Below are 26,919 nucleotides of genomic sequence, written 5' to 3'. Positions count from 1 at the left end.
ATTTTCTTTGCATTACACAAAATCTTGGACAATTTAGTTGAAACCCATCCATTTGAACAGTCGGCAGAATATCCTAAAATGCTGCATTTATAATACTAGGAATAATTTATAATACTAGGAAACTGCTGTGCGGTGACCAATATTAGGGGTGTCATAGTTGAACAGTAAAACCTCACTAAGGCAGTGCAGTCTTGGCTGGGGAACTCAAATCCAATTATTGATTGCCCTTCAGACTGACTCTCAAATTGGCTAATCCCTTTGGAGCTATTAAATTTGTTATGAAAAGTGAGTACTATAGACTTCAGATGACTTGAATTAAAAACGTAGCCTGCTGCACGAGTTATTTTCAGTTAATTTAATTCACCAAACCTTAAATTTCACACAGTATGGTATATTAACGCAATCTATTTTGCTTGTTTTTTTTGTGTAATAATCTAATGCCACTCTTACACAAATCTAATCGGAATGATCACCTTCCATGTTGCTGATATACAAATAGAATGTATTCTGAATAAATCATACCTTGTACCTATGCTCTCTTCTTAGCAATCCAGCCTCTAAACTATGTGCAAAGGTGTTCATACAGTTTGCAGAAGGAAGGGGATACATTTATTCATAGTTCTGAAGCATTAGATACTTCTAGGATGTTTTGAATTTTTTCTCCAATCTTTAATACTTCAATTTCAACCTTTTCTCCTCTGTTGAAAATGAACAGGAGCTTTTGAAGTTTTTTAAATTTTGGTTGAAAGTCACGTTTTGGAAGGAGAATTTGACAATTTCATTGGTATACTGGAGATGATGGAAACGACGGGAGCCCACATTAGACAGTGCCAGGTGCAAATGAAAAAGTTGTGGAGATCCAATTCTCATAAGATGTGAGAAAGAAAAATAGAAACATAGAAAATAGAGGCAGGAGGAGGCCATTTGGCTCTTTGTACCTGCTCCGCCATTCATTATGATCATGATTGATCATCAAATTCAATACCCTGATCACAGGCCCCACCCCCCCCAATCCCTTTAGACCCAAGAGCTATATTTAATTCCTTCTTGAGATCATACATTGTTTTGGCCTCAACTACTTTGTGTAATAGTGAATTCCATTCTCTGCATGAAGAAATTTCTCCTCACCTCAGTCCTAAATGGTTTACCCCTTATCCTCAAACTATGACCCCTAGTTCTGGACTCCCCCACCATCAGGAGCATTCTTCCTGAATTTACCCTGTCTAATCCTGTTAGATATTTATAAGTGTCTATAAGATCCCCTTTCACTTTTCTAAACTCCAATGAACATAATCCTAATCGATTTGGCATCTCCTCATATGACAGTCCCGCTGTCCCAGGAATCAGCCTGGTGTCAGTGAACTTCAGACATGAATGCGTTTCTTGTTTGGAGATTTTTAAAATAGTTTTAAATCTGAACTCATCCAGCCTAATGCAAAACCTGAGAATTATAAACACACAAATTGAAAGCAAAAATCCCTAATAAATTGCATGTAGCATAAACAATCAGTCATACTGTTGATCCCGTGCATTTTCCAGAAAGTGCAAGCGCCTTTCAAAAAGGTTTCATTCTACTCCGTTGTTTTAAAAAGGCACCAACTTGGCTCTTAGTATTTTTCTTCAGTACCCTATGACAACAGGGTATTTAGTCGGCCGGGCATGTTAATTTGTAGCATATATTTCATAATGGTGAGAAGCAGCTAACTATTTGTATTTTGGATTAAAGCTAAATATTTTTAAATTTTAAAAAGCTTGTAAAGATTGTAATGGAAATTATATGAACTGTGTTGTTTGAGATTGTTTGTGTTCAAATATAGTCTGGTTTACCCAAAACCTGAGAATAGAGGTGTAAGGAACAAAATACACAAAGAACTTTCCACGACCTCTTTGTTTCAAAGTGCTTTAAAACTAATGAAGTTTGTTCTTGTAATGTAGGAAATGTAACAGCCAATTTGCGGAAAGCAATGTGATGATGACCAGATAATCTGCTTTTAGGTGAGGGTTGTGGGATTACAAATTGGGCGGGATAACAGAGAACTTCCATGCTTTTTGAATAGTGCAGTGGGATTTTTTAAAGTGAGAAGCAATGATGGCACACTGACTTTATTTTACTTGAATATGAATCCAGCCTGGACAGGTGAGTGATAGTCTCTCTTCTACAGTGTTAGTAAGGGTGTTAGAATAAAATGAATTTGGGAGTGTCAACCCAGTATTTGATAGGGTCAACCCAGTATTTGATAGGTTTAGGTTGACATACATACATACATTGCCCATAATCGAGTACAGAGAAACTGGCAGTGGGTGCACCTCTCAGATTTCATGGGGTTAATGATCATTATTGTGGAAAAGCAATCTCCAGTTGCTCAACTGCGAGCAGTGTTATATGTCAATTTGACTGTTGCTAACACTGCATAGAAAACAGGAAAATCTGAGTGCTGACATCCATCACCTAAAGGTGCACAAAGTGGGGAGACTGGTTAGATTTTCTGTGAATTACATTTCAGTGTGGGGGGGGGTTGATGCAAGGGAAACATCCCCAAAATGGGAAATTTAGAACCACTATAGTGCTGAAGCTAAGCTCTTTGAAGAAGAAAATCTTGTTTACTAGCCTTCCAATCAAATTTTATCATTAATATAGTAAATGTCCCTTGTCCTACATCATTCTTGCACATGGGGCATTAAAATTATTTTCTTAAACCTTGTATGTGCATATACCCAAATATGTTAATTGTAAATCATTCCCTAATAGGAAATTCTATATTTTGAGTATTGGAAGTGTGCAAATCAGATTTATCCACTTGTAGTATTAGATTTTTTGTCTGTGGAGCTGCAAACACAGTGTCTCCAATACTGTATTTACATTTTCTGTATTGTTGACTTACACGGCAACAGGAATAATGTGCTGGTATGTGTGTTTACCAATAAAAACATTTTCTGCTATAATAGCACTGTTTTTCTTTTGCTGAGCTGGCAGTTTTCTGAGTTAGGATAGGGGAGTCCAGCGATATTAGCACAGGCCCCCTTTTTAAGACTTTTACATTCTTGAATACTTAGTTAAGCTACAGAACAGAACCCCAACATTGTCAAGAAGCTGTGGACTTTCTGGCTATACTATTGTGTGTGTTACAGTATTTGTAGATCAGAAGAAGCAGGAGAAAGAGGGAGAGACCATTTGGCTCCTCGAGCCTGCTCCCCCACTCAATAAGATCATGGCTGATGTGATTGTGGCCTTACTTTCCTGTCTGACTCCTTGGATGTGGCATCTGAAAAGGTCTGTGTTAAATACCTGTAATACCATATTAATTTGAGCTGCATGTTTGATTATATTGTGTCACATAGCTGAATTCAGCTGTAGCACCGAGTTTGATGTTTTGGAACACTCAGCATGTTTGAGCTACAATGACCTCTATAGAGCAAGAATGCGCAAGATTTTCGTGAGAATCTAACCTGGAGTGATCCATGAAGAGACCATTATCATTAGCATATCCAGAATAAATTGGTAGTGTTGGCTTGTACGTGTCATTGAAATAATACAGTATTGGCAAATGTATTCAACTACAATAACCACAATTGTAGAATCGCGTACAGAAGGTAAATTAGTTTTGCATCTCTTTTAGATTTTAAATCAGTAAGTATTTGTTTTTCACAGTTGCATAATGGTTTGATCTGATATGTCTTGTTCTGCTCTAGTTATCTGTAGCCTCTGGCATTTTTTCAGTCTTAGCCAGTCAGTCCAGTAGCTGCACTCAGCTGTCCCAATATGATTACAGCGATGTTTCCTCTTGCTACAGTGACCTCTGGTATCATCCATATTTGCTCCTCACCTTGTTTGCATGCTACCTTATTGTTAAGCATGTGATCTGGATTAATACTCAACAAAAATCAATAACTAAACTTGTCAGTTGAAAGAGTGAAAAAATGGATGCAAGAATAGACCTACATGTCCTTGCTGGAGGAGCAAGCTGTTATATAGTGAACACAGAGATACATGTTCAACTATTTGGTTACATCTACAGGGATTTTGTAAAGAAGAACTAGTTAAGACAGGCGAGTTTTAATCTTTAATTAATTGGTCTGGGTGTGGAAAACATAGAAATTGGGTATGAAGGAAACTACACATACGATTCAGACAAAAGGTGATACATCTGAAACATTAACCCGAGTTTCCTTTCCTCACAGATGCTGCTTGACCAACTGTGTTTACAGATTTTTCTGTTTCAGATTTCCAGCACCTGGAGTATTTTGCCTGCAATTTGAACTACTTATTTGTGTCTGCTATTGGCAAGGCTAGGAAGAGGGAATAGACCAAGAATTTCAATAGTGAAGTAATGAATGTACAGGAAGATGTTGCATTGGGATAACCAACGATTGATTGGAAATACCAGGAAGGTAGTGGGCAAGTAAAGTGCAAATGTGATTGTTTACGTGGAACAACAGACCAAAGAAATCCAAATGAAGCTGATGTTATGCAACAATGAGGAGATGTTACCAGTGTCAGAGTTGACACAATTGGAATCCTTTATGTGAGGATTAAAACAAATAACATCAATCTTTCAAAGTAGTCATAGCAGTGGCTCCGGAGAGTTCAGGTCAGTGAAGCTAACTCTGTTTTGGATTAGAAGGTATTTTAGCAGCATCTATTTTTAAAAATTCATTCATGGGCATCGCTGGCTCGGCCAGCATTTATTGCCCCTCCCTAATTGCCCTTGAGATATGATTGTTATGGTTAATTGGTGGAAGGTAAGTCTTGGTTAACCATTTAAGTTGAGTTTGTGCAAGAAATAATTTGGTAACAAATGTTGCCACAGAGCAATTAGTTCTGCTTTTGCCAAGAAAATTGTATTTCAAAATTTTGAGCGTCTTGATTCTACAATCTCTCCAAGGCCTAAATAATCTTCTCCAACCTCGTAATCCTGCACATCCTATAATGGTGGGCTGCTGCTCTTGCCATGAGACTATTAGAGATCGTAAATAGAGAGCTGCCGAGGGGGAGTGAGATAAGGTGTTTGCAGGTTAGGGACTTTGCGCGAAAGGTCTGAAGGGGGTTCCATAGGTTGGCGGGATACCCTGCTGGAGTGACTGCTGCTTCCAGATGTGGAAGGGGAGGGAAGAATTGGGGATATGTACAAGTGGCTGGGGGGGCAGGGAGATGAGCGGGTGGTGAAGATCAAGGAGAAATGGATAGGGGAGTTTGAAGGAGAGATCAATTGGGGAGTATAGAGTGAGGCACTCTAGTGTAAACGGGACCTCCTGTGCAAGGATGAGCCTGATACAAGTGATTGATTTAAGGTGGTGCACAGGGTGCATATGACGGGTGAGAATGAGTGGGTTTTTTTCGGCATTAGCAGATGAGCGTGGGGGGGGACCAGCGAAACACGCGCGCATGTTTTGGGGTTGTGAAAAATTTGGAAGATTCTGGGCGGGAGTTCGCGCGCAGTCTTAGCCAGGGTAGTGGAGGAGGAGGTGGACCCGAACCCTTTGGTGCTGATATTTGGGGTTTCAGAGAAGCCAGAGCTCAAGGAGAGGAGGAAGGCCGATGTCGTGGCCTTCGCCTCTCTGATTGCACTGTGGCAAATTCTACTAGGGTGGTGGTCTGCATTGCCACTGGGGTAGTAGCTTGGTTGGGTGACCTGTATGACTTCATGCGGTTGGAGAAGATAAAGTGTGAGTTAAGGGCAGAGGGGTTTGAGAAAAGGTGGGGGGATGTTTGAAGAGCTGTTCTTTGTGGGCAGAGGGGTGAAAAAGGGGAAAGAATTTCACAAGCTGTATAGTTGATTGCTCGGAAGTATGTTTCCTGGGATGTTTATGGGTTGTAACCTGTTTTGATACATGTCTGCAATAAAATACATTTTTTTTAAAGATTGTAAATAAATTTCGAGTACCCAATTGTTTTTTTTCCTAATTAAAGGACAATTTAGCATGGCCAATTCACCTACACATCTATTTTTGGGTTGTGGGGGTGAAACCCACGCAGACACAGGGAGTGTGCGAAAACACCACGGACAGTGACAATAAGCCGGGATCGAACCTGGGTCCTCAGCACTGAGGCAGGAGTGCTAATCACTGCGCTACCCCGTTCCCATAGCATTTACAGCACACCATTCAGCCCAACTGGGCTATGCTATATGTATCACAGGAACTTCCACCCTGCCTTAAGTTGTCAACAGAACCTACTTTTCCTTCATTTCTTTAACTTCTTAAATGCATCTCTATGCCACTCACCTCAATTCCTTCATGCAGTAAGTTGCAAGGTCCACATCCTGACCACTCTGGGTAATAGGTTGTTGGAATCACTATTCGACTTATTAGTAAAAATTTTACATTGATGATCCCAAGTTTTGGGCTCCCCAGAAAGATAAATATTTCCTGTTTTTCTGCCCTTTGGATTTTCGCCCTAAACTACTTTGCCGTCCTAATTTCTACCCTACCCTTCAACATCCCCATAAATTCCCACCTCATTGGTAGTTCCTTTTGCTCTGCATCATCTTGCCACTGTATTCTGCAACTTAGTTACTCTATAAATCGTTGCTCCGCCTTCATTATAAACATTGGTGGTTCATGACCGTTTCCCAGGTTTTTATTGCTATGGCTCGACTGCTCCTGACTTGCCGAGTTTTAATGTCGCTTCGGATCGGTTGAAGCCGCCTCTGATCTTACTTTGAAAGGAAACATGTCTTGCATTGGCGTTTTAAGACTTGCTGCTCGGTTTATGGGGCTGACGCCGCCGTCCGGGACGAATGAGCGTCGCTTAAAGGATTTCTGGTAATCGGAATCCTGCCGCTGAACATCAATCAATTGATATATAACTGGGGCAGAACGTTTCCGCATTCACAGTAACATTTACAGCGGTGACAAGTGCGAGTTAAAAAATCCTGGACGCAAGGAATGGGAGATCTCGGGTGGAAATTGTTGGGGGGGCAATCTTCGCAGTCATGAAGGAATTGGCAGGAGAGTCGAGGATTTGTCATCAGCTCACGGTGGGTGAATAATATCTTGGGGTTTTTTTTTTGGGGGGGGGGGGGGGGGGGGGGTTGAATAAAGTGACACGTCGAGTCTTGTTACTAAAGCATTTCTTCGCCATATCTTCAAGACAAATTGCTGTAATTTAAAGTTGGAGGCTAAGCCTGCGACTTCATGAGGTTAACAGGGTCCAACTTGTTGACATTCTTGCCAAACTAAACAAGCCTGAAGCAAAACTTGGGATTCGGAGTCAAGGTTAACGTGATCTTCACGACAGGAACGGAATGGGAGGTTGGCAGAGTAAGTACAGGTAGAGATCACAGAGTACTGGGTGAAACATGATTCTCAAAACTGCTGGGACCATGGTAATGACATGCCAACAAAGACTGCCATAAATAATCTAGGATGTAATGGTTAGGCTGGTGTCCTGTAGCTCTGCTTAATCTTTGCTTTGCCATACACTTTTTCTCATGACATTTAACTGGTTTTGCCAGCCTCCACAATCAAGTGGATCGGATGTAAGTCGACCATGAAGGTCACAGGTTCAAAAGCCCTCCAACTACTGAGGTAGCTGATCTCAACTGGGATAGAACAAACAAAGAACAAAGAAATGTACAGCACAGGAACAGGCCCTTCGGCCCTCCAAGCCCGTGCCGACCATACTGCCCGACTAAACTACAATCTTCTACACTTCCTGGGTCCGTATCCTTCTATTCCCATCCTATTCATATATTTGTCAAGAATATGTTAAGATATGTTAAGAGAACTTGTAGCTTTGCCACAGTGTCTGTGGGTGAGGCTAGGACAGCGGTTCTCAAATTCTCTCATCCTGGCAGAACATCTCGCCAGTTTGACTGATGGCGTCTATACTATGGAAAAATATGGCTTTTTCATTGTTAAATGAAATAAGTATCGCATTATTGTTTTAAATACCAGTGAATTATTCATTCATGCCAGAAACAAAGGCATCGACATTTTCATATTGTAAATTTTAATGCTACAAGAGGATGTCTAGTTGAAACATTCTGATATGTTATAAAATCGTCAGAATGATCTTCTGAGAAACTAATACTTCACATCGAAATTAATCAAACAAAATAATCAGTAACATAAATCTTGCTTATAAAACAATATTGTTACTTGCTCATGCCATGATAACTTGTGCAATGCGTGGAAGTTGGTCTGGTTGTGTGACATGGCGCAGTGATGGGGACGAGGTTCTGGTCTGTTCTCTCTTATGACCTCTGCTGTGGTGTTGCGTGTCCGTGATTTGTATTTTGGTCCAGCTTGCAGACCACCTGGAGGACCCTCGCATCTGAACAAGCAAATTAGGTGCAGGAGGAGGCCATTCAGCCCCTCAAGTCTGCTCAGCCATTCATTAAGAGCATGGCTGATCTGATTGTGGCCTCCACTCCACTCCGCTTACCCCCGAGAACTCCTTTGTTAGTGAAGAATCTATTTACCTTTGCCTTAAACCATGTTCAGTGACCCTGTTTCCACCGCCCTCTGGGGAAGAGAGTTCCAAAGATTCACAAGTCTTGAGAGAAAGAAATTCTTCTCATCTCTTAAATGAGAGACCACTTATTTTAAACTGCCCTCTCCTAGCAAAGCATGTAGCTCCACAGTGGTCTACAGACCACACTTTGAGCACCACTGGGCTAGGCAAAGGGTTCTTAAGTCAGCGTTCCTGCTGCTACTATCCAGTGACCTCTTCTGGGAGTGCACATGTGAACTTTGCAAGATTGAGACTCAGCTGTGATGGACCCTCTTATCAAATAGCCAGTTGACACCCCAGGGTCTCGTTCGAATAAGGGTTGTTTAGGCAGTGTAGCGAAGAGAGATTGTTGCGCCTGTATTTTAGGAGAGAGAATTGTCGAAGAAAACGGAAGCGAAAGAATGGATTGTGCCTGGAAATAATAGTCTTGATCGCCTGAATAGCTTTCACTCTCTCATACTTTCTTGTTCATGCTCTTGTGAGCTCTCAAGAGTTGCTCGAGCATACAATAAGCTGTGGGAAATCTGATTTGTACCTTTGTATATCAACAATTGTTTGTGCCCTCAGCAACCAACAGGGAACAGTATCAAACAGGAGTGGGAATAAAGCCACTGAGACACTTAAAATCAGTTGTTCAGTGCCTGCAGCTACCCTGGTTGAGGTCATCGCGGTCGGGACAGATCAGAAGATAAGTAACATTTGCACCAAAGAAGTGCCAGGCAATGGCCATTAAGAGAGTAAAGCAATTCCCCTTTGACATTCAATGGCATTACCATCACTGAATCCCCCTGCTATCAACATCCTGGGGGTACCATTGACCACAAATTGAACTGGACTAACCATATAAATACTGAGGCAACAAGAGCAGGCCAGAGGCTAGGAATCCTGCGACGAGTAACTCACCACCTGACTCCCCAAAGCCTGTCCACCACCTACAAGGCACAAGTTAGGATTGTGATGGAATACTCCCCACTTTCCTGGATGAGTGCAGCTCCGACAACACACGAGAAGCTCGACACCATCAAGGACAAAGCATCCTGCTTGATTGGTACCCTTTCCACAGGCATTCACTCCCCAACACCAAAGCACATTAGCAACAGTGTGTACCATCTACACGATGCACTGCAAGAACTCACCAAGGCTCCTTAGGCAGCACCTTCCAAACCTACGACCACTACCATCTAGAAGGATAAGGGAAGTAGATACATGTGAACCCACCAACACCTGGAGGTTCCCCTCACCACCCTGACTTGGAAATATTTCACTGTTGCTGAGTCAAAATCCTGGAACTCCCTCCATAATAGCACTGTCAGTGTACCTACACCACATGGACTGCAGCAGTTCAAGAAGGCAGCTCACCGCCACCTTCTCAAGGGAAATTAGGGATGGGTAGCAAATGCTGGCCTAGCCAGCGCATTCCACATTATGCAAATAATGAATTTTTTAAAATAAGATAAGATTTCCTATATCTGTCAATTGGCACCATGTCATTCAGTGCCTAACTCCATTTTTGGGAGCATTGCTCATTTTTATTTTGATCAGACATTTGTCTTTTCACTCCTAATTGCAACTTTTTGACAATGTTGTTGCGCCATTTGCATTTAAGTAAAGTCACCAGTGGAGCCATTAGCTGTAATTATGGCTGATTTGCGTTTCTCAGAGATAGCTTCTATTGACCCACAATCAGGTTGAAAACATGACTTAGTTTAAACTTAGTCTGTGGATATTTTATAATTATATCGTATGTAATTATAATCTGGAAATGAAACTATATTTTCAGTGACATAATTAAATATCAATTTCTTTAGCTAGAAAATGCTCCACTAGATTAAATATTTTTTTCAGTTGAAAACCACCTGCAAGTGTTATCAGGGCAATGTGGGATAGAGATTACAATCTGATCAATCATGACCTCATTGAATGGCCGAACAGGCTCGAAGGGCCGACTATCCTCCTAATTCCTATGTTCCTAAAGCTGAACTTGGTGTGCCATTTAAATGAATGGGAAACATTCATAGATGCAACCAACTTGTTTCTAAATGAAACATGTTCCATATAAGCATGGTTCTGCACCGTCCGTCCGTCTCCCCCCCCCCCCCCCTTCCAACCCTTCCCCTCCCCCTCCCCTCCCCCTCCCTCTCCCCCCCCTCCCCCCTCTCCCTCCCCTCCCCCTCCCCGCCCTCCCTCCCCCCTCCCCTCCCCCCTCCCTCCCCCTCCTCCCCCTCCCCCTCCTCCCGCCCCTCCCTCCCCCCTCCCCCTCCTCCCGCCCCTCCCCCTCCCTCCCTCCCCCTCCCCCCCCCCCCTCCCATCCGATTGCTAGCAGTGAAAGTATTGTAAAAATACATTGAAAAATCTTGTGCGTAGAACATGTTTTCTGTAACCATTATACTTGCTGTCTGTGCGCTTTCCCTGTCTTGCTTTATTGATCAATAAATGAAAAATAATCGTTATTAAAATGTTATAAAATATGATATGCTCTGATTCAGTATGGTCGTAGTGATGTACTCATCCACAATTAGGCAGTGACCATGGATATCTTGGAAATGTGACCATAATTAATCTGTTATAACATCTACAAGAGTTCTGGTGTATTAAAACTGTAAATGTAAAGCCCAGGTAGCCACAGAGTAACATCCCAGACTGCACATTTAGAAGGCACCACCTTTTGTGTTTAAAGACCCTCCTCTGATTTGTCACACAGCTTATCCAACATCCAATCCTGAATGCACAAAGATTTCCTGCAACTAAGTATTGGGTAGAATGAAGCCATTGTCTTCAGTCCCACCACAAGGTTCCATAACCAATGACTCCAACATTCTCTCCCAGGCAACGGTTAAGTCTGAACCAGACTGTTCCCAACCCTGGGTGTTTTGTTTTGTACTGATGTAAATTTGTGCCAATGCAATCACTTAATCACCAAGACTGCTTACTTTCACATCACCCCTGCCTCCACCCATCTACGACTGAAACCTGATCCATCCCCTTGTCAATTCTAGACTTCACTGCTCCACAGCGCTCCTGGCCAGCCTTCCATCTTCCACAGACTTCAGGTCACGCAAAACTCTATATCCTAATTTGCACCGAGGCATGCTTATCCAACACTCCATGCTTGCTGACCTACATTGGATCCGAGTCGACAGCCTGGTTTTAAAATTCTCACCCTTGGTTTCAAATCCGTTTGTGGGTCTCACCTATCACTATCTCTCTAATCTCCTGGTTTGGGGCTGGTTTAGCACACTGGGCTAAATAACTGGCTTTTAAAGCAGACCCAGGCAGGCCAGCAGCATGGTTCAATTCCCGGACCAGCCTCCCCAAACAGGGGCCGGAATGTGGCGACTAGGGGCTTTTCACAGTAACTTAATTTGAAGCCTACTTGTGACAAGCAATTTTCATTTCATTTCATTTCATTTCCCCACATATCTCCACCCTCCAAGATATCTGTGCTCCTCCAGTAATGGGCTCTTGTACATCACTGAATTTAATCGCTCCAACTTTTGTCGTCTTATTATGTTATAATGAGGTATCTTAGAAAATGTTACATGTTAAAGGCAATAAATAAATAAATACAAGTTCCAGTGCAGATGCTAGAGATTAGATATAAAGGCAGAAAATGCATTGTATAAAGGTATCCTTCAAAACCGAAAAATACTGTCTGGTTTAATGTGAGATTGTGCACAGCAGGAACAATTTGCATTCCTTCTTCTTGGGTTCATTGCCTGAAGGCAGGTCACCTCTCCGCAGCCTCCATCATGGGTAGAGCACGGAGATACGTCCTGAATCCACCCCAGCTGAAATGGGGATCGAACCACATGCTGTTGGTACCAATCTGACCCAAACCAGCCAACTCCCCACCCCCAAGGGGTCCCAAGTTATTGGGGCAATGTATGCTTTTGCATGTTGTAGTCTGGAGCTATGGATAGTGTTGGTAGAGGCATCAATTTTCTTTTCGTCGCACAACTGACCAGAAATCTCTCCTGCTCTTACCACTCACCATTGGTGAGTGTTGGAAGGATTTACAAGTTGACACTCAACTGGTTTGCCGCGTTATGAACGCACCTTCCTTGGCCATGAAGTCCTGGTGTGGGACTTGCACCCGGAGGCAGGGATGCTACCCACTGCGCCACAAGACCTCCAATTTGCATTTATATATGACATAATACAAATCGAAAATGCTGGAAATACTCAGCAAGCCAGTCAGCATCTTTCTTTGTCAACCTAAACCATGAAGGGGGGGGGGGGGGGGGGCGATTCTGCTCCAGTTTTCATCGGGCATGATCAGCAATGGGAACGGAAAATCCTGTGAGAGGCCCATGTGTGTTTTCCACCGGCATAAAGGTGTGACATTCTCATCAGTGACATAACAGGAATCCTGGCATTCAATGTCAGGATCTCCATTACAATAAATTTACATCTAATTATCAGCCCTCCAGTGGATTTTTAAATTATATATTCCATAAATGCAAACTTGTGCAGTCTTTCACAAACCATACAGCGCTTTTCAGTTTTGAAGGATGCAACAATATAGCTTTATAAATCTTTGCCTAATGTAAATCAAGCTTGGAAAATACTAAATGTGCAGAGGTACCGCACCTCCTTTAACTCCAGATTGCATACTTGGCTAATGGTTGCCAGGTTGGCATAAAATTTCACTTATAACTGGCAGTGGGCCAGTGTTGTAGTCGAAACACGCAGTAGTTCCAAGACTCATAAGTCCTCGCTGATTTAATAAATATGGTTTGTTTTATCAGCATCAAGTTCCGTTGGATTTAAAGATCTCATTATCTGCATTTTGAGGTTGCAGTTCTAAACATGGTGTTTTTATTAAGTTTTAAGTAAGAGGCTTAAAGTCAGAATTTAGATTGCAACCTTGAACTGACTGCAGTATTGTTTTCATTGTTTTACACACGCATGGCTTTTGTTGGTTTGATTCATTGTTTATTTCAGGCTTACACTGTTTTGACGTTAAAAGGCGCAGTGGTCAGGCCACAGATTATATTCACCCAGTTGTAATGCCCCAGGGAGATGCCAATAAGAGACAAGGTGCCGCTCCAGAGTGGGTATTGAAAATTGAAGAGAGCTTTGTCCCAGGATGTCCTCTGAACGTCCCAGCAGATGGCTCGGTTTAGCCTTGGCAATAGGAATTTGGCTTCTACTGCCACAAGTACAAGTACAAATTAGTCTTGGCACCAAGTGGCCAAAAAACCATCAGTTAAGCTCTCCGGTGCAGGTTTGCTGCTGTTGCAAGCACGTGTCTTAACCTGCTTAACTGACACTGAATATATCACCACTAACACGGTAGCATTGTGGATAGCACAATTGCTTCACAGCTCCTGGGTCCCAGATTCGATTCCGGCTTGGGCCACTGTGTGTGCGGAGTCTGCACATCCTCCCCGTGTGTGCGTGTGTTTCCTCCAGGTGCTCCGGTTTCCTCCCACAATCCAAAGATGTGCAGGCTAGGTGGATTGGCCATGGTAAATTACCCTTAGTGTCCAAAAAGGTTAGGAGGGGTTATTGGGTATGGGGAATACGGTGGAAGTGAGGGCTTAAGTGGGTCGGTGCAGACTCGATGGGCCGAATGACCTCCTGCACTGTATGTTCTATGACACGTCTATTTCGTGGACCTCAAGGTCTCTTTGGATCTCCAGTGTTCTGAGCTTTTCACCATTTAATAGTTTAATAGGGAGTCGGTTCAGCTCAGTTGGCTGGACAGCTGGTTTGTGATGCAGACTGAGGCCAGCAACGTGGGTTCAATTCCTGTACCGGCTGAGATTATTCAGCCTTCTCAACCTTGCCCCCGCCTGAAGTGTGGTCACCCTCCGGTTAAATCACCACCAGTCAGCTCTCCACCTCAAAGGGGAAAGCAGCCTATGGTCATCTGGGACAATGGAGACTTTATTAGTTGTTAATGTATATTAAACATCTGCAGCCAGAACATTAAACCACTCATTTTAAAAGAAACGACATGGCTCCTCTGGTGTCAGGAAAGATGTTTACTAAACAGTTTATAAGGCCATGTTCCTGTTACGGGGCATTGTGTTCACAGCAACTGCACTGGATTCGATTTTAAACTTTGTTTTGCAGTTACATTTTGAAATCTTACGTTTAGGCTATAATTTGATAACTGGTTTATTGACCAAAGTTGAAGGCCAGCGGCTTTTTGAGAAGTTTTATTTTCTATTATTTGCATTAATTGGAAGGACTTGTTAGTTTTCCTTCTGGCAATGGACAAAGTGAAAAGCTCCTTTGCGTTTTTGGAGCTTTGCTGGTCACAGTTCCTTCAGTTAAACATCAATGTCAGATGATTTCCAACGGGTGAATTTGAATCATTGACAATAATTTAAAACATTCAAACTTAAATGATAATTTCGAACATGGATTCTGTTATGTAAACGCTGCTTTAGCACTTTTGTGTTTGACTGTGATCCAACATGCAGCATTTTTGTGACACATTGTTGAGACTGATCATAGCCCAGTGAAACGTGGTGAGAAGTGTTAGTTATGGATCAACAAGGTGCACTGTTGCGCCTGGACGTTGTGGGCTTTAGTCCTGTTCCAGAGACTTGAGTATATAATCCAGGCTGATGTTCTAGTATTTTGGGGGTGTTGAGATTTTGGAAGAGACATAACGTTGAGACTCTGTCTGCCCTCAGGGGAATGTAATGATCCCATGACAATATTTCAAAAGAGGGGCAGGGGAGTTCTCCCCTTTTGTCCTCGACAATATTTATCCCTGAACTCACTAAGAAAAACAAAATATACTTTAATTATGCCACTGCTGTTTGTGGACACTTATGCACGCACAATTAAACAATTATAGTTGATATAATATGACAGCAACTATCCTTTATAGACTGTGACGGATTCTGGGGTGTCCTGAGGCAGTGCAAGGTGGTCTATAAATACAAGTCTCCCAATTTTCAAACTCCTCATGGCCCCAATTCTATAATACTTTCCATATTTAGGGTGTTGCGTTGTAGAATTGTTGCAGGTGCATGTTGTGGTAGTCTGTGTAGAGGTATTACGGTACCTGGTAATGCTGGAACACCATTGGTAGATATTGTATGCTTCCTATTGGTCAAGCTGTATGGAAGCTCCGCCCCGCTAGGCGGGATATAAGAGCCCGTGCTGCCCCAGCAGCCTTCATTCTGTACCTTAGCTGCTGGGGGAAATATCTAGCTTATTAAAGCCTTCAGTTGGACTACAACCTCGCTTTAGTGGTCATTGATCGTGCATCAATTTAGTAAGCTAGATTTAAAAGGATGGAGCTCCGAATCAAGCCAGAGTGTCTACAACTCAGCCCCCACGCAGCGAACTCTGCGGCAACCTTCAAGCACTGGCTGGCGTATTTTAAAGGATACCTCGGAACGGCAGAAAACACACCCACAGGAGAACAGAAAATACAAGTCCTGCACTCGAGGGCGAGCCCGGAAATTTACACCCTCATCGAGGACGCGGAAGGCTTCAATGCAGCAATAGAGCTGCTAAAAGGACATTATATCCGCCCAGTAAACCAGGTCTACGCCCGACATCTGCTAGCAACGAGGCGACAAATCGCTGGAAGAATTCTATCGTGCACTCCTGGTGTTGGGGAGAAACTGCAGCTGCCCGCAAGTTTCGGCGAGTGACCACACAGAACTTTTGATCAGGGACGCTTTTGTGGCAGGTATGTTGTCCTCCCAGATCCGCCAGCGATTGCTGGAAAAAGACACCCTAGGCCTCAAGGAGGCACGGGCCCTTGCCTGCTCCCTGGATGTGGCCTCCAGAAACGCCCGCGCTTATGTTCCCGACCGCACGGCAGCCCCCTGGGCAGCGTGGAACCCCTCTGCAGCCGACCCCGAGATATCCCCCATCCCCCCACAAGCTTGTGCTGCAAGGCGGCCTGGCAACCCCCGGGGGCCCTGCTGCTACTTTTGCGGACAGGCCAAGCACTCCCGCCAGCGCTGCCCTGCCCGCGCATCCACCTGCAAAGGATGCGGTAAAAAGGGCCATTTCGTGGTGGTATGCCAGGCCCATGCGGTCTCCGGCGGCGAATGCGGACCGCCACCACAAACCTCTCCACGGTCCTCGTGAGGCCAGCAGGCGCTGCCATCTTCGTACTCCAGGGCCACGTGCGGCCCCCGGGCGCCGCCATCTTGTCCCGCGGATGCCACGTTCGATGGATGGGCGCTGCCATTTTGTGCACCCCCAGCCATGTGCGACCAATGGGAGCCGCCATCTTGGTTGGACTCCCAGGACCCCAGCTCGGCTGACCACACACGCCCGAAGACAACACTCAACTGCTGAGATTAGCCTCGGTGACTGGATCAGACCCGGCCTCGAACACTCTCAAATGCTACAACAACAGTACTAATCAACGGGCAAGAGACGTCCTGCTTAATCGGCTCTGGGAGCACGGAGAGTTTCATATACCCCAACACAGTACGACGCTGTTCTCTCCTCGTCCACCCCGTTAATCAAAAATTCTCCCTGGCCTCCGGTTCCCACTCAGTAGAGATAAAGGGGTTTTGTGTAGCAAACCTCACAGTCCAGGGAAGGGAGTTTAAAAATTACCGGCTCTACGTCCTTCCCCACCTCTGCGCGGCCATACTCCTAGGTTTAGACTTCCAGTGTAATCTCCAAAGTCTAACTTTCAAATTCGGCGGCCCTATACCCCCCTCACGGTCTGCGGCCCCGCGACCCTCAAGGTCGATCCGCGTTCCCGGTTTGCGAACATCACCCCGGATTGCAAACCCGTCGCCACCAGGAGCAGACGGTACAGTGCCCAGGATCGGATCTTTATTAGGTCAGAGGTCCAAAGGCTACTGAGGGATGGGGTCATTGAAGCCAGTAACAGCCCCTGGAGAGCTCAAGTAGTGGTGGTAAAGACCGGGGAGAAGCATAGGATGGTCATCGACTACAGTCAGACCATCAACAGGTTTACGCAGCTGGACGCGTACCCTCTCCCCCGCATATCCGACCTGGTAAACAGGATCGCGCATTACAAGGTCTTCTCCACGGTGGATCTTAAGTCTGCCTACCAACAGCTCCCCATCCGCACTGCAAATACACTGCCTTTGAGGCAGATGGGCGGTTCTATCACTTCTTAAGGGTTCCCTTCGGTGTCACCAACGGGGTCTCGGCCTTCCAGCGCGAGATGGACCGAATGGTTGACCGGTAAGGTTTACGGGCAACATTCCGTATCTCGATAATGTCACCATCTGCGGCCATGACCAGCAAGACCACGACACCAACCTCCGAAAATTCCTCCAGACCGCAAAGATCCTTAACCTTACATACAACAAGGACAAATGCGTGTTTAGCACTGACCGCCTAGCCATCCTCGGCTACGTAGTGCGAAATGGAGTTATAGGCCTCGACCCTGAGCGCATGCGCCCCCTTATGGAATTCCCCCTCCCTCACTGCTCCAAGGCCCTGAAGCGCTGCCTGGGGTTTTTCAGTTACTATGCCCAGTGGGTTCCCAATCCACAGCTTTTCCCCTGTTGATAGAGGCCCGCCATGCCTTCAGCCGCATCAAAACGGACATTGCAAAGGCCATGATGCATGCCATCGACGAGTCCCCCCCCCCCCCTTCCAGGTCGAGAGCGACACGTCTGACGTAACTCTGGTGGCCACCCTCAACCAAGTGGGCAGACCCGTGGCCTTCTTCTCACGTACCCTCCATGCTTCCGAAATCCGCCACTCCTCAGTCGAAAAGGAGGTCCAGGCCATAGTAGAAGCTGTGCGACATTGGAGGCATTACCTGGCCGGCAGGAGATTCATTCTCCTCACTGACCAACGGTCGGTTGCTTTCATGTTCGATAATGCACAGTGGGGCAAGATAAAAAACGATAAGATCTTGAGGTGGAGGATCAAACTCTCCATCTACAACTACGAGATCTTGTATCGTCCCGGGAAGCTAAACGAGCCTGCTGATGCCCTGTCCCACGGCACATGTGCCACCGCACAAGTGGACCGCCTCCGAGCCCTCCACGAGGACCTCTGCCACCCAGGGGTCACCCGCTTTTTCCACTTTATCAAGACCCGCAACCTGCCCTACTCCATCGAGGAGGTCAGGTCAGTCACCAGGGACTGCCAAATCTGCGTGGAGTGCAAACTGCACTTCTACCGGCCAGAGAAAGCGCACCTGATAAAGAATTCCTGTCCCTTTGAACGCCTCAGCATGGACTTCAAAGGCCCCCTCCCCTGCACCGACCGCAACACGTACTTCCTGAACGTAATTGACAAGTACTCCCGGTTCCCATTCACCATCCCCTCCCCCGACATGACCGCAACTACCGTCATCAAGGCCCTCCATAGCATCTTTGCACTGTTCAGGCTTCCCGCTTACATACATAGTGATAGGGGGTCCTCCTTTATGAGCGACGAACTGCGTCAATTCCTGCTCAGCAAGGGCATCGCCTCGAGCAGGACGACCAGTTACAAACCCCAGGGTAACGGACAGATAGAGAGGGAGAACGGAACAGTCTGGAATCTCCCAGTCTCCCGCTGGCAGGAAATGCTCCCAGATTTCCTCCACTCCATCTGGTCACTGCTTTGTACCACAACCAACCAGACACCTCACGAACGTCTCCTTGTCTTACCCAGGAAGTCCTCCTCTGGGACCTCGCTCCCGACCTGGCTGGCCGCACCCGGATCCATCCTGCTCCGTAAACACGTGCGGGCGCACAAGTCGGTCTCGTTGGTCGAGAGGGTCCATCTTCTCCACCCTATCCCCCAGTACGCCTCCGTGGTGTACCCCGACGGCCGACAAGATACGGTCTCCCTACAAGACCTGGCCCCACGCACACCCCAGCCACCAGTCCCACCCTCCCTTCCACCAGTGCACCTTACAGGAGGATCGGTCCTCCCGCCGGCCCCGTCTAGCCCCCCCCCCCCCCCCCCCCACCGACGCACCTGCAGACGCTCCCTTTCCAGGTCAACCGTTTTCCCCACCAGCGCCGTCTAGGGGTGTCGAAGCTGCCATAGAGATAGAGGCCACGCTCCCGGAGTCACAGACGCACGAGCCTCCACTGAAGCTTCGACGATCACAGAGGACGACTAGGGCCCCCGATCAACTGATTGCTTCATTTTAAAGTGTATAGCTAATTATGAATCATAAATTGTAAATAGTTAATAGAATTGTAAATAGTTACAAAACGCTGTACGGAGGTATTATGGTACCTCCATAACTATAATTCTACCATGTTACCATGTTGTAGTATCAGGCCACCACCCCCACCGGACTCTTTTTTTTTTTTTTTAAACGGGGTGAATGTGGTCATCTGTGTAGAGGTATTACGGTACCTGGTAATGCTGGAACACCATTGGTAGATATTGTATGCTGCCTATTGGTCAAGCTGTATGGTAGCTCCGCCCCGCTAGGCGGGGTATAAGCCCGTGCCGCCCCAGCAGCCTTAATTCTGTACCTGAGCTGCTGGGGAAACATCTAGCTTATTAAAGCCTTCAGTTGGACTACAACCTCGTTTTAGTGGTCATTGATCGTGCATCACATGTATTATGTAAACCGATCAGCGAGATGATGTTTAAAATTAAATGAAGTAAAAAGAACAAATGTCACAACAGGTAGAAAGTAAGTGTATTGTGTTGCAACTAAACATCAAACTGAATCATCAGCTCCTCACTGTTCATGTGGGAGTGAAAGTGTGTTGCGCTGTGTTGGTTGGTTAAAGCTCAGAATTGATGTTGGTAATGCCAGGGCGTTGGCGCCGTGCTTTAGAACGAAGCTGACACCTTGTGCCAATGGTAGGAAAATGGGGGAATCGGCATGTTTGGTTCCCCCTCCCACGACTCCCACCCTGTTCCGTTCCTGGTCTCAATTATTTTTCTGCAGGGAAAGAATGAACATGGAGGTTAGGTCATCTTGTGTCACTGGGTTATTCACTTGTTAGAGTTAGGACAAGAGTGCCATAGCTGGTGGTCTTAGCATCAGGCTTTCTGTACAGGAAAGAAAACTGAACGTATCACGTGATGTCATAATCAAGATTGGGTCACAGTGTTAGAAGCAGAGTGCTGAAGTTCCAATTCTGTTTTTAAAATTATTTAAGTATGCAAGAAGTATAGAACCCAAACATGGATCTATCTGACAAAATAAAGGTAGGATTTTGAAGAACGTAAAACTAGTTCAGTCAGTCCAATTTGTGTTCTCAATTATGCATAAAATTAAATATTTGAAATGAAATTAAATGAAAATCGCTTATTGTCACAAGTAGGCTTCAAATGAAGTTACTGTAAAAAGCCCCTAGTCACCACATTCGGGGACTGTTCGGGGAGGCTGGTACGGGAATTGAATTGTGCTGCTGGCCTGCCTTGGTCGGCTTTCAAAGCCAGCAATCTAGCCCTGTGCTATTCGGTGTATGGATAGTACCTTTTGGGGAAAGGTTAATCATGATTTATGTCAGATAGGGGGCGTGATTCTCCAATAATGGGGCTAAGTGTTGACGCCGTCGCAAAAACCGGAGCGTTTTACCACGGCATCAACGGGCCCCAGAGTCCACCGATTCAACGGCCCACAAGGGGCCAGCCCGGGTGCCTCGAGAAACGCAGAGAAGTGACCTGTGATCAATGTCTGATACGTGGGACATGTGATTGACGCGGCACCGCGGCGCCTTAAAAAACACATCCCCCACACACAGCCGTTGGAGGGAAGATGGTTTCCGCCGTGCAGCGCCCAGGTTCCATGAAGTGATCTGGACATGTTCCTGGACGCCGTGAGGCAGAGATGGGGGACCCTGGACCCGGCCGCAGGACCCCAGGCAACACCGTTCGGCGTTTGTGGCGGGAGGTGGTGTTACTCTTTTTAGCCTTAGTTTGTTAGCTGATTACGTCACCTTTGCTCACGAGTCGCCAGGTATCTTTCTGATACCGCCACGTGGTTCAAGTTCAAGTTATGATTAATAAGTCAGCACACCGCTTACTAAGATTGAAATCAACGGTCATTTATTATATACAACAAGTAATGTTTATGCAATAATCCTACTATCTATACAATAAACCTATCACTACTGGCCAATACTTAAACTTTAGGAAGAGCCCGCCAGGTCAGGGAAACGAATGGCTTATCCAATCGGATCTGGCCTGCGGGATTCAAAAGGCTGCTACAGGTCGATGGCTAGGAGTCTTTACCGGATAGCGATCGCTGGATTCAAAACTTACAGTTGCCGGTTGCTGTTCTTACGAAGGTCTCGAGCAGGCGAAGAAGGGAGAGAGAGATCTGAACTTGGCCCCTCACTTTATAGGGCCCAGGGGCTTCCCTTGACCCTGAGTCCCAAGTGATTGGACTTGTTCCCAATCACTGGGTTCGATACGTCCAATTGCGAGGCGATTCCCCGATCGGGGGGGGGGGGGGGTGGTCGTTCACCTGCCTTTGTTTCGGCCACTGCAGGCGCCGACAGGTCTGGCCCGGTATTCAATTGCTAATATGTTGCAATTGTTCCCGGGAATAGCTGATTACACTGCAGATGTCTGGGTAGATGGGCTGTTAATAGCCCTGAGTATCGACCTGGGCCAACTTCCCCAGAGCCGAATAGGCTATTCTGTCTGCAGCTGTCCGTTTCTGTCTTGTTACCTGTTTTTCCCAGCAGCCTTTCCGGTTAGCCATTTTAAGTTGGGTTTTGGCCAAATTAATCGGGACGCAGCCATTTTACGTGGCTACATACCCGCCTTGTGATCCTCACGCGAAGCGTGAAGGATCACATAAATTTTGTCCTCTTCGTTCCCTGGGCGGGGGGGGGCACCTCCTACATGGCCACTACTCTGACCTTAGCTATGCCCAAAAATTTACCTAAACAATTCTTGAGGGCGCTATGTCAGGCAGGGGCATGTATCAAAAAATAAAACTGGGAACCTCTAATTTTACCTCAATGACGTACGATAAGGAGTACCAAGTTATGAACTTGGCACACCAGGATAATGCAGCGTGGCTGGTGACTGGGCCCTCGGTACTGCGGGGCAGTGAAACATTAACGGCAAGGGGGTTTGGAGTAATGGGGTCCGCGTTCCCGCAAAACCAAGTGTCCAAAAAGATGTTGAGCACGATGACCGAAGTCCTCATGGTTGTCCTCTTTCTTTTTCTGTGTTCGCTGGTTTTCTCCGGTCTTGGAGCTTCTGGAGTTCTGTAAGACAAGCATAGTATCTGTAACTACCTTGGTTTAATATCCAGTGTGTTAGTGTGTCTGTCCTTCTTGGGGCCAATTAAACCCTTATAATTGGTCACAATGTGACTGCTCCCCCATTTTTTTTTCCCAAAACAAATGTTAGGACACAGCACACTTCCCAATGGTGGACCAGTGCTAATTAATCATCCAGATGTTCTAGGATGTAAATAGCATTTGGCGGCAACCCAAAGGTTGCCTAAATCATAAACCTGTTTTGAAAGGAAAAGGTCGAATGAGGTGCGTATGGGCCGCGACCGGTAAGATTTGGATGGAGTCCCGGGTAGGACGGCTACCAATACCGTATGTCCCCTACCTGAGCGTTTTTGACCAACGGGAGGTCGCCAGGCAGGGCGGGTCTCACGCCGTTTCTCCACTGCCTGAGCAACCGACAAGAACGGACAAAAATGTAGTCATCATGGTGGGGTTGCTGTTCTGACTCTTCGTCAAATCGGAGAGCAGTTACGATCGGGTGTCTGAGGCAAGTCCTCAGAGGTATCAGCCGAATGGGCGTGTGGTGGTGGTGGGTGTCTGAGGCAAGTCCTCAGAGGTATCGGCCGAATGGGCGTGTGGCCGCGGTTGAGTGAGAAAAGTTAAAAAGTTCAGGTGAATGGGTGTGAGGCAGTGAGAACGTTCTCCTGTTGGACGAACAACATTAAACAAACATACAAACAACGGAAAACGTTCTGCAGGTTCCAACAGGAAGGACAACACTTTTCACCAAGTGTCTCCTTTAAATCATCATGTGGACACCTCAGTTCTTTGTTGCGAACAGGGTCGCAAAGGGGTTGGCAGCTTGGGAGTCAGACCAGAGGTCGTCACCTTCTCCCGGGTGCCAAACTCTGGAGTGAATTAGGGCAGAAAGGGCTGCGGGGTGTGAGTTGGGGTCGTCCTCATCGTTGCGGACAAGTCTGCAGGAGTTGTCGCGGCGCCAATGAGTAGGGTCGAGTTGGGTGGGGACAAAGTCGGGGTCGTCCGTGTGGTTCAGTGGTCGGGTTTATTTAAGTAGGTGATGAGGAAGGGGTCACTGGAGTCGAAGTCCGAGTTGCTGGGTGTGGGACCAGAATAGTAGGGAGGTGTGCTGTGGCTGTCGTCAGAGTCACAGTCGCTGTCTGTGCTGCTGCAGTCTGTGGGCGTTCCGGGGCGGAGCGTAAAGTTTGTGGGTGGAGCCGGGGGCACGTCAGTGTCTGGGTTGGACGTGGAAAGGGTGGGTGTGGTTACATTGGCTGTGGGCGGGGTTTGGTCTGCGGCATCAAGCATGACGTGGTGGGAGTGGCTTGACTGTGCTCCATAAATCTTTAGCTGGTTTATGTGAAACCATGCAGTCTTACCATTTTGGTATTTAATTTTATATACCGACGGGCTTATTTTATCCGTAATGGAGTACGGACCAGAGTATTTCGGAGACAGAAATGTGCTGGGGTTATACACGGACAACATCACTTGTTGTACTATATTGTACTCCCATTACATGCACTGCCTTAGCAAAACAGGCCTTGCTCTGTTTTCTTTTAGTGCCCAGTTTAACAGCGGCTGCTAACTGAGCCGTTTTTACATTTGTAAGTAATTGTTCAACGGCTTTCTCATGGGTGAGGGCCGTAACTTCAGGGCTGGTCAGGTCTAAACCCAACAAGTACTCTGTCCCTTTCATGGGCCATCCGGTCATGAGTGTGTGTGGGGTGAAACCTGTGGAGGTGGAAACAGTGTTACGCAAAACATCAGCGCAAAGGGGAGGACAGAATCCCAAGTGGTGTTGTTTTGCTGGACCATTTTTCTAAGGGTGGTTTTTAGGGTCCGATTCGTGCGCTCCACTATACCACTCGACTGAGGGTGGTACGCAATGTGAAATTTTTGGGTTATGTCAAATATCGTGAGGACGTTCTGCATGATCTGTCCTGTAAAGTGAGAACCTTGGTCCGACTCAATACTGCGGGGGAGTCCCCATCTTGTAAAAATGTGGTGGGTTAGGATCTTGGCTGTGGTTTTCACGGTGTTGGTGCGGGCTGGAAATGCTTCCACCCACTTTGTAAAAGTGTCTATGACCACCAGAACATATCTATAGCCATTCCTGCAAGGGGGCAATGGACCTATAAAATCGATCTGGAGGTTAGTCCAGGGGCCGTTAACGGGTCGGGTGTGGCTGAGATGTGCCTTGTTGGCATATCTATCTGGGTTGTTCTGAGCGCAGATGAGGCAATTCTCGATGTAATGGGATACATCCTCTTTGAGATTAGGCCACCAACAAAGCTGTTTGAGGAGGGCTGCGGTGGGTTCGATTCCCTGGTGTCCATGACCATCATGGAATGAACAGATCATTTGATTCCTATCCTGCTCAGGAACTACGTAAAGGGTGTCCTTTAGCACCACACCGTCATGTGCTTATGGTATTTCTGTACCTTTCGTATGAGGCTGGAAACTTCCCTTTCACGGTTTCAGTGAGCGCGCTATCCTGCTTCTGGGCCTCTACTAGATCTTCGATCCTAGTCTGTGCGACCTGAACTGCACTCACTGGCGCACTCACCAGGGCGCTTTCGGGGGGCTTCCAAAAGTACCCATGCCTGGATCCTGCCTTAGCCAGCGCGTCGGCTTTTACATTTCCGGGGGGGGGGGGGGGGGGGGGGGGGGGAGGAACGATGGTGGCTGCGGACTTTTATAATGCCAAAAGTGCTGTTCTTGGCTTTTTCCAGAATATGGCAGAGTAATGGGGCTGAGGGGAGGGGTTTCCCATCCACTGAAACAAATCCTCTTGTTTCCCAGAGGGGCAGAAATTCAGTGAGGCTGTTGCACACGTATAGACTGTCTGAATATATGTCTGCTGGGCTGGGGAAGGAATCTGGGTGCTCTACAATGTAAAGCGATGGCCACAAGCTCTGCTGCCTGCGCGCCTAAGTGTCCGGGTAATTTTAATGTGATTTCCTAGAATGCGCGTCCCTGCGCGTCCTCCACATAAATCCCACAACCTGTTATGCGTTGCCCATCCAGGATCGTGGAAGATCCATCCACATAAATCCTAATGGGGTCACACGTGTCTGGGTGAGGGGGGTTCCGAGATGGAGTGGCTAGTTTTCTGGGGGGGGGGTTTGGCTATAAAGGGGCCTGTATTATGGTGGGGCGAGATGATTTCACACTCATGGGGGGTTCCGGGGTACTGTAGATTGTCCGCTAAGTAGGTGTGAGTCTTTGTCCGTTTTACTGTGATGTCCCGTCCTTGCAAGAGAAGGGTCCACCTAGCAGCGCGGATTTGGCTGACGGTAAGTCGTCAGTCTAGTAAAAGTTGGGTGGGGGTGTGCTCGGTCAAGATGGTGATGGGGTTCAGTCCGGTAATGTAGGAAACGTACTGGACTGCCCAGAAAACTGCGAGCAGGTGCCTCTCAGGCTGAAAATCCCTGCTCCACAGCATCTAAAATTCGGGAGGCATAAGCTACGGGCCTTAGCTGGTCGTGCCGTTCCTGCAGGAGCACGGCTGAAAGGGTGCGGACTGTGGTCGCTACCTCTATGGTGTAAGGGGAAAGCGGGTCGGGAACTTGTAATGCGGGGGCGGCTATGAGCGCCTGTTTTAATGATTCCATAGCCTCCGTATACTGCGGAAGCCATTCCCAGGGGGCTCCTTTCTTTAGGTGGTCTGAGAGGGGCGCTGCCTTGCTGGCGAAACCGTCAATGTGGTTTCGGCAGTAGCCAACCAGTCCTAAAAACGACTGGAGGGCTGATGGGGAAGGGGCAATTTAGCGATCGAGTCAATTCTTTTGTGCTCGATCTCGCGTTTGCCGTGTGTGATGATAGTACCCAAATATATCACCTTTTCTTCCAATATCTGGGCCTTTTTGGGGTTGACTTTACAGCCAATGGAATGTAGTAATTCCAGGAGTTCAGACAGAAGCTTAATGTGCTCTTCCTTTGTGTCTGTCTGCAGTAGTAGGTCGTCTACATACTGTACCAGACATTCGGGGCGAGAAAATTTTGCTAGTCCATTTGCCAGCTGTCGGTGGAAAATGGAGGGGGAGTTGTGGAAGCCCTGTGGCAGGCATGTCCACGTGTACTGCTGCGCTCTGAACGTGAAGGCAAATTTATACTGGCACGCCTTTGCCAATGGAATGGACCAGAACCCATTACTGACGTCGAAAACCGTGAAATATCGGGCATGGAGTCCCTGTGAGCATGGTCCTCGGGACTTGTTGCAACGGTGGGGGCTGCTGCGGGGGTGACCTTATTGAGTTCCCGATAATCAATGGTCAAACGCCATGATCCGTCGGGTTTCCTTACTGGCCAAATCGGGGCATTATTAGTAGAGGCTACCGATCTTAGGACGCCCTGCTC

General features: G+C 46.6%; 1 protein-coding gene across 1 annotated transcript in view; it reads left to right on the top strand.

The window, feature by feature from the left end:
• The first annotated feature begins 6,543 nt into the window (after window positions 1-6,543).
• LOC140394048 (kinesin-like protein KIF19) overlaps window positions 6,544-26,919 on the top strand; it is a 467,556-nt gene continuing 447,180 nt past the window's right edge. The window contains exon 1 of the mRNA XM_072480844.1: window positions 6,544-6,977. Within this exon, the coding sequence (XP_072336945.1) occupies window positions 6,933-6,977 (45 nt within the window). The 5' untranslated portion in view covers window positions 6,544-6,932. The remainder of the gene's footprint in view (window positions 6,978-26,919) is intronic.

The sequence above is a fragment of the Scyliorhinus torazame genome, chromosome 17 (genome assembly GCF_047496885.1).
Source record: "Scyliorhinus torazame isolate Kashiwa2021f chromosome 17, sScyTor2.1, whole genome shotgun sequence".
In the NCBI taxonomy this organism is placed as follows: Eukaryota; Metazoa; Chordata; class Chondrichthyes; order Carcharhiniformes; family Scyliorhinidae; genus Scyliorhinus; species Scyliorhinus torazame.
This window is presented reverse-complemented; position numbering and strand designations above follow the sequence as displayed.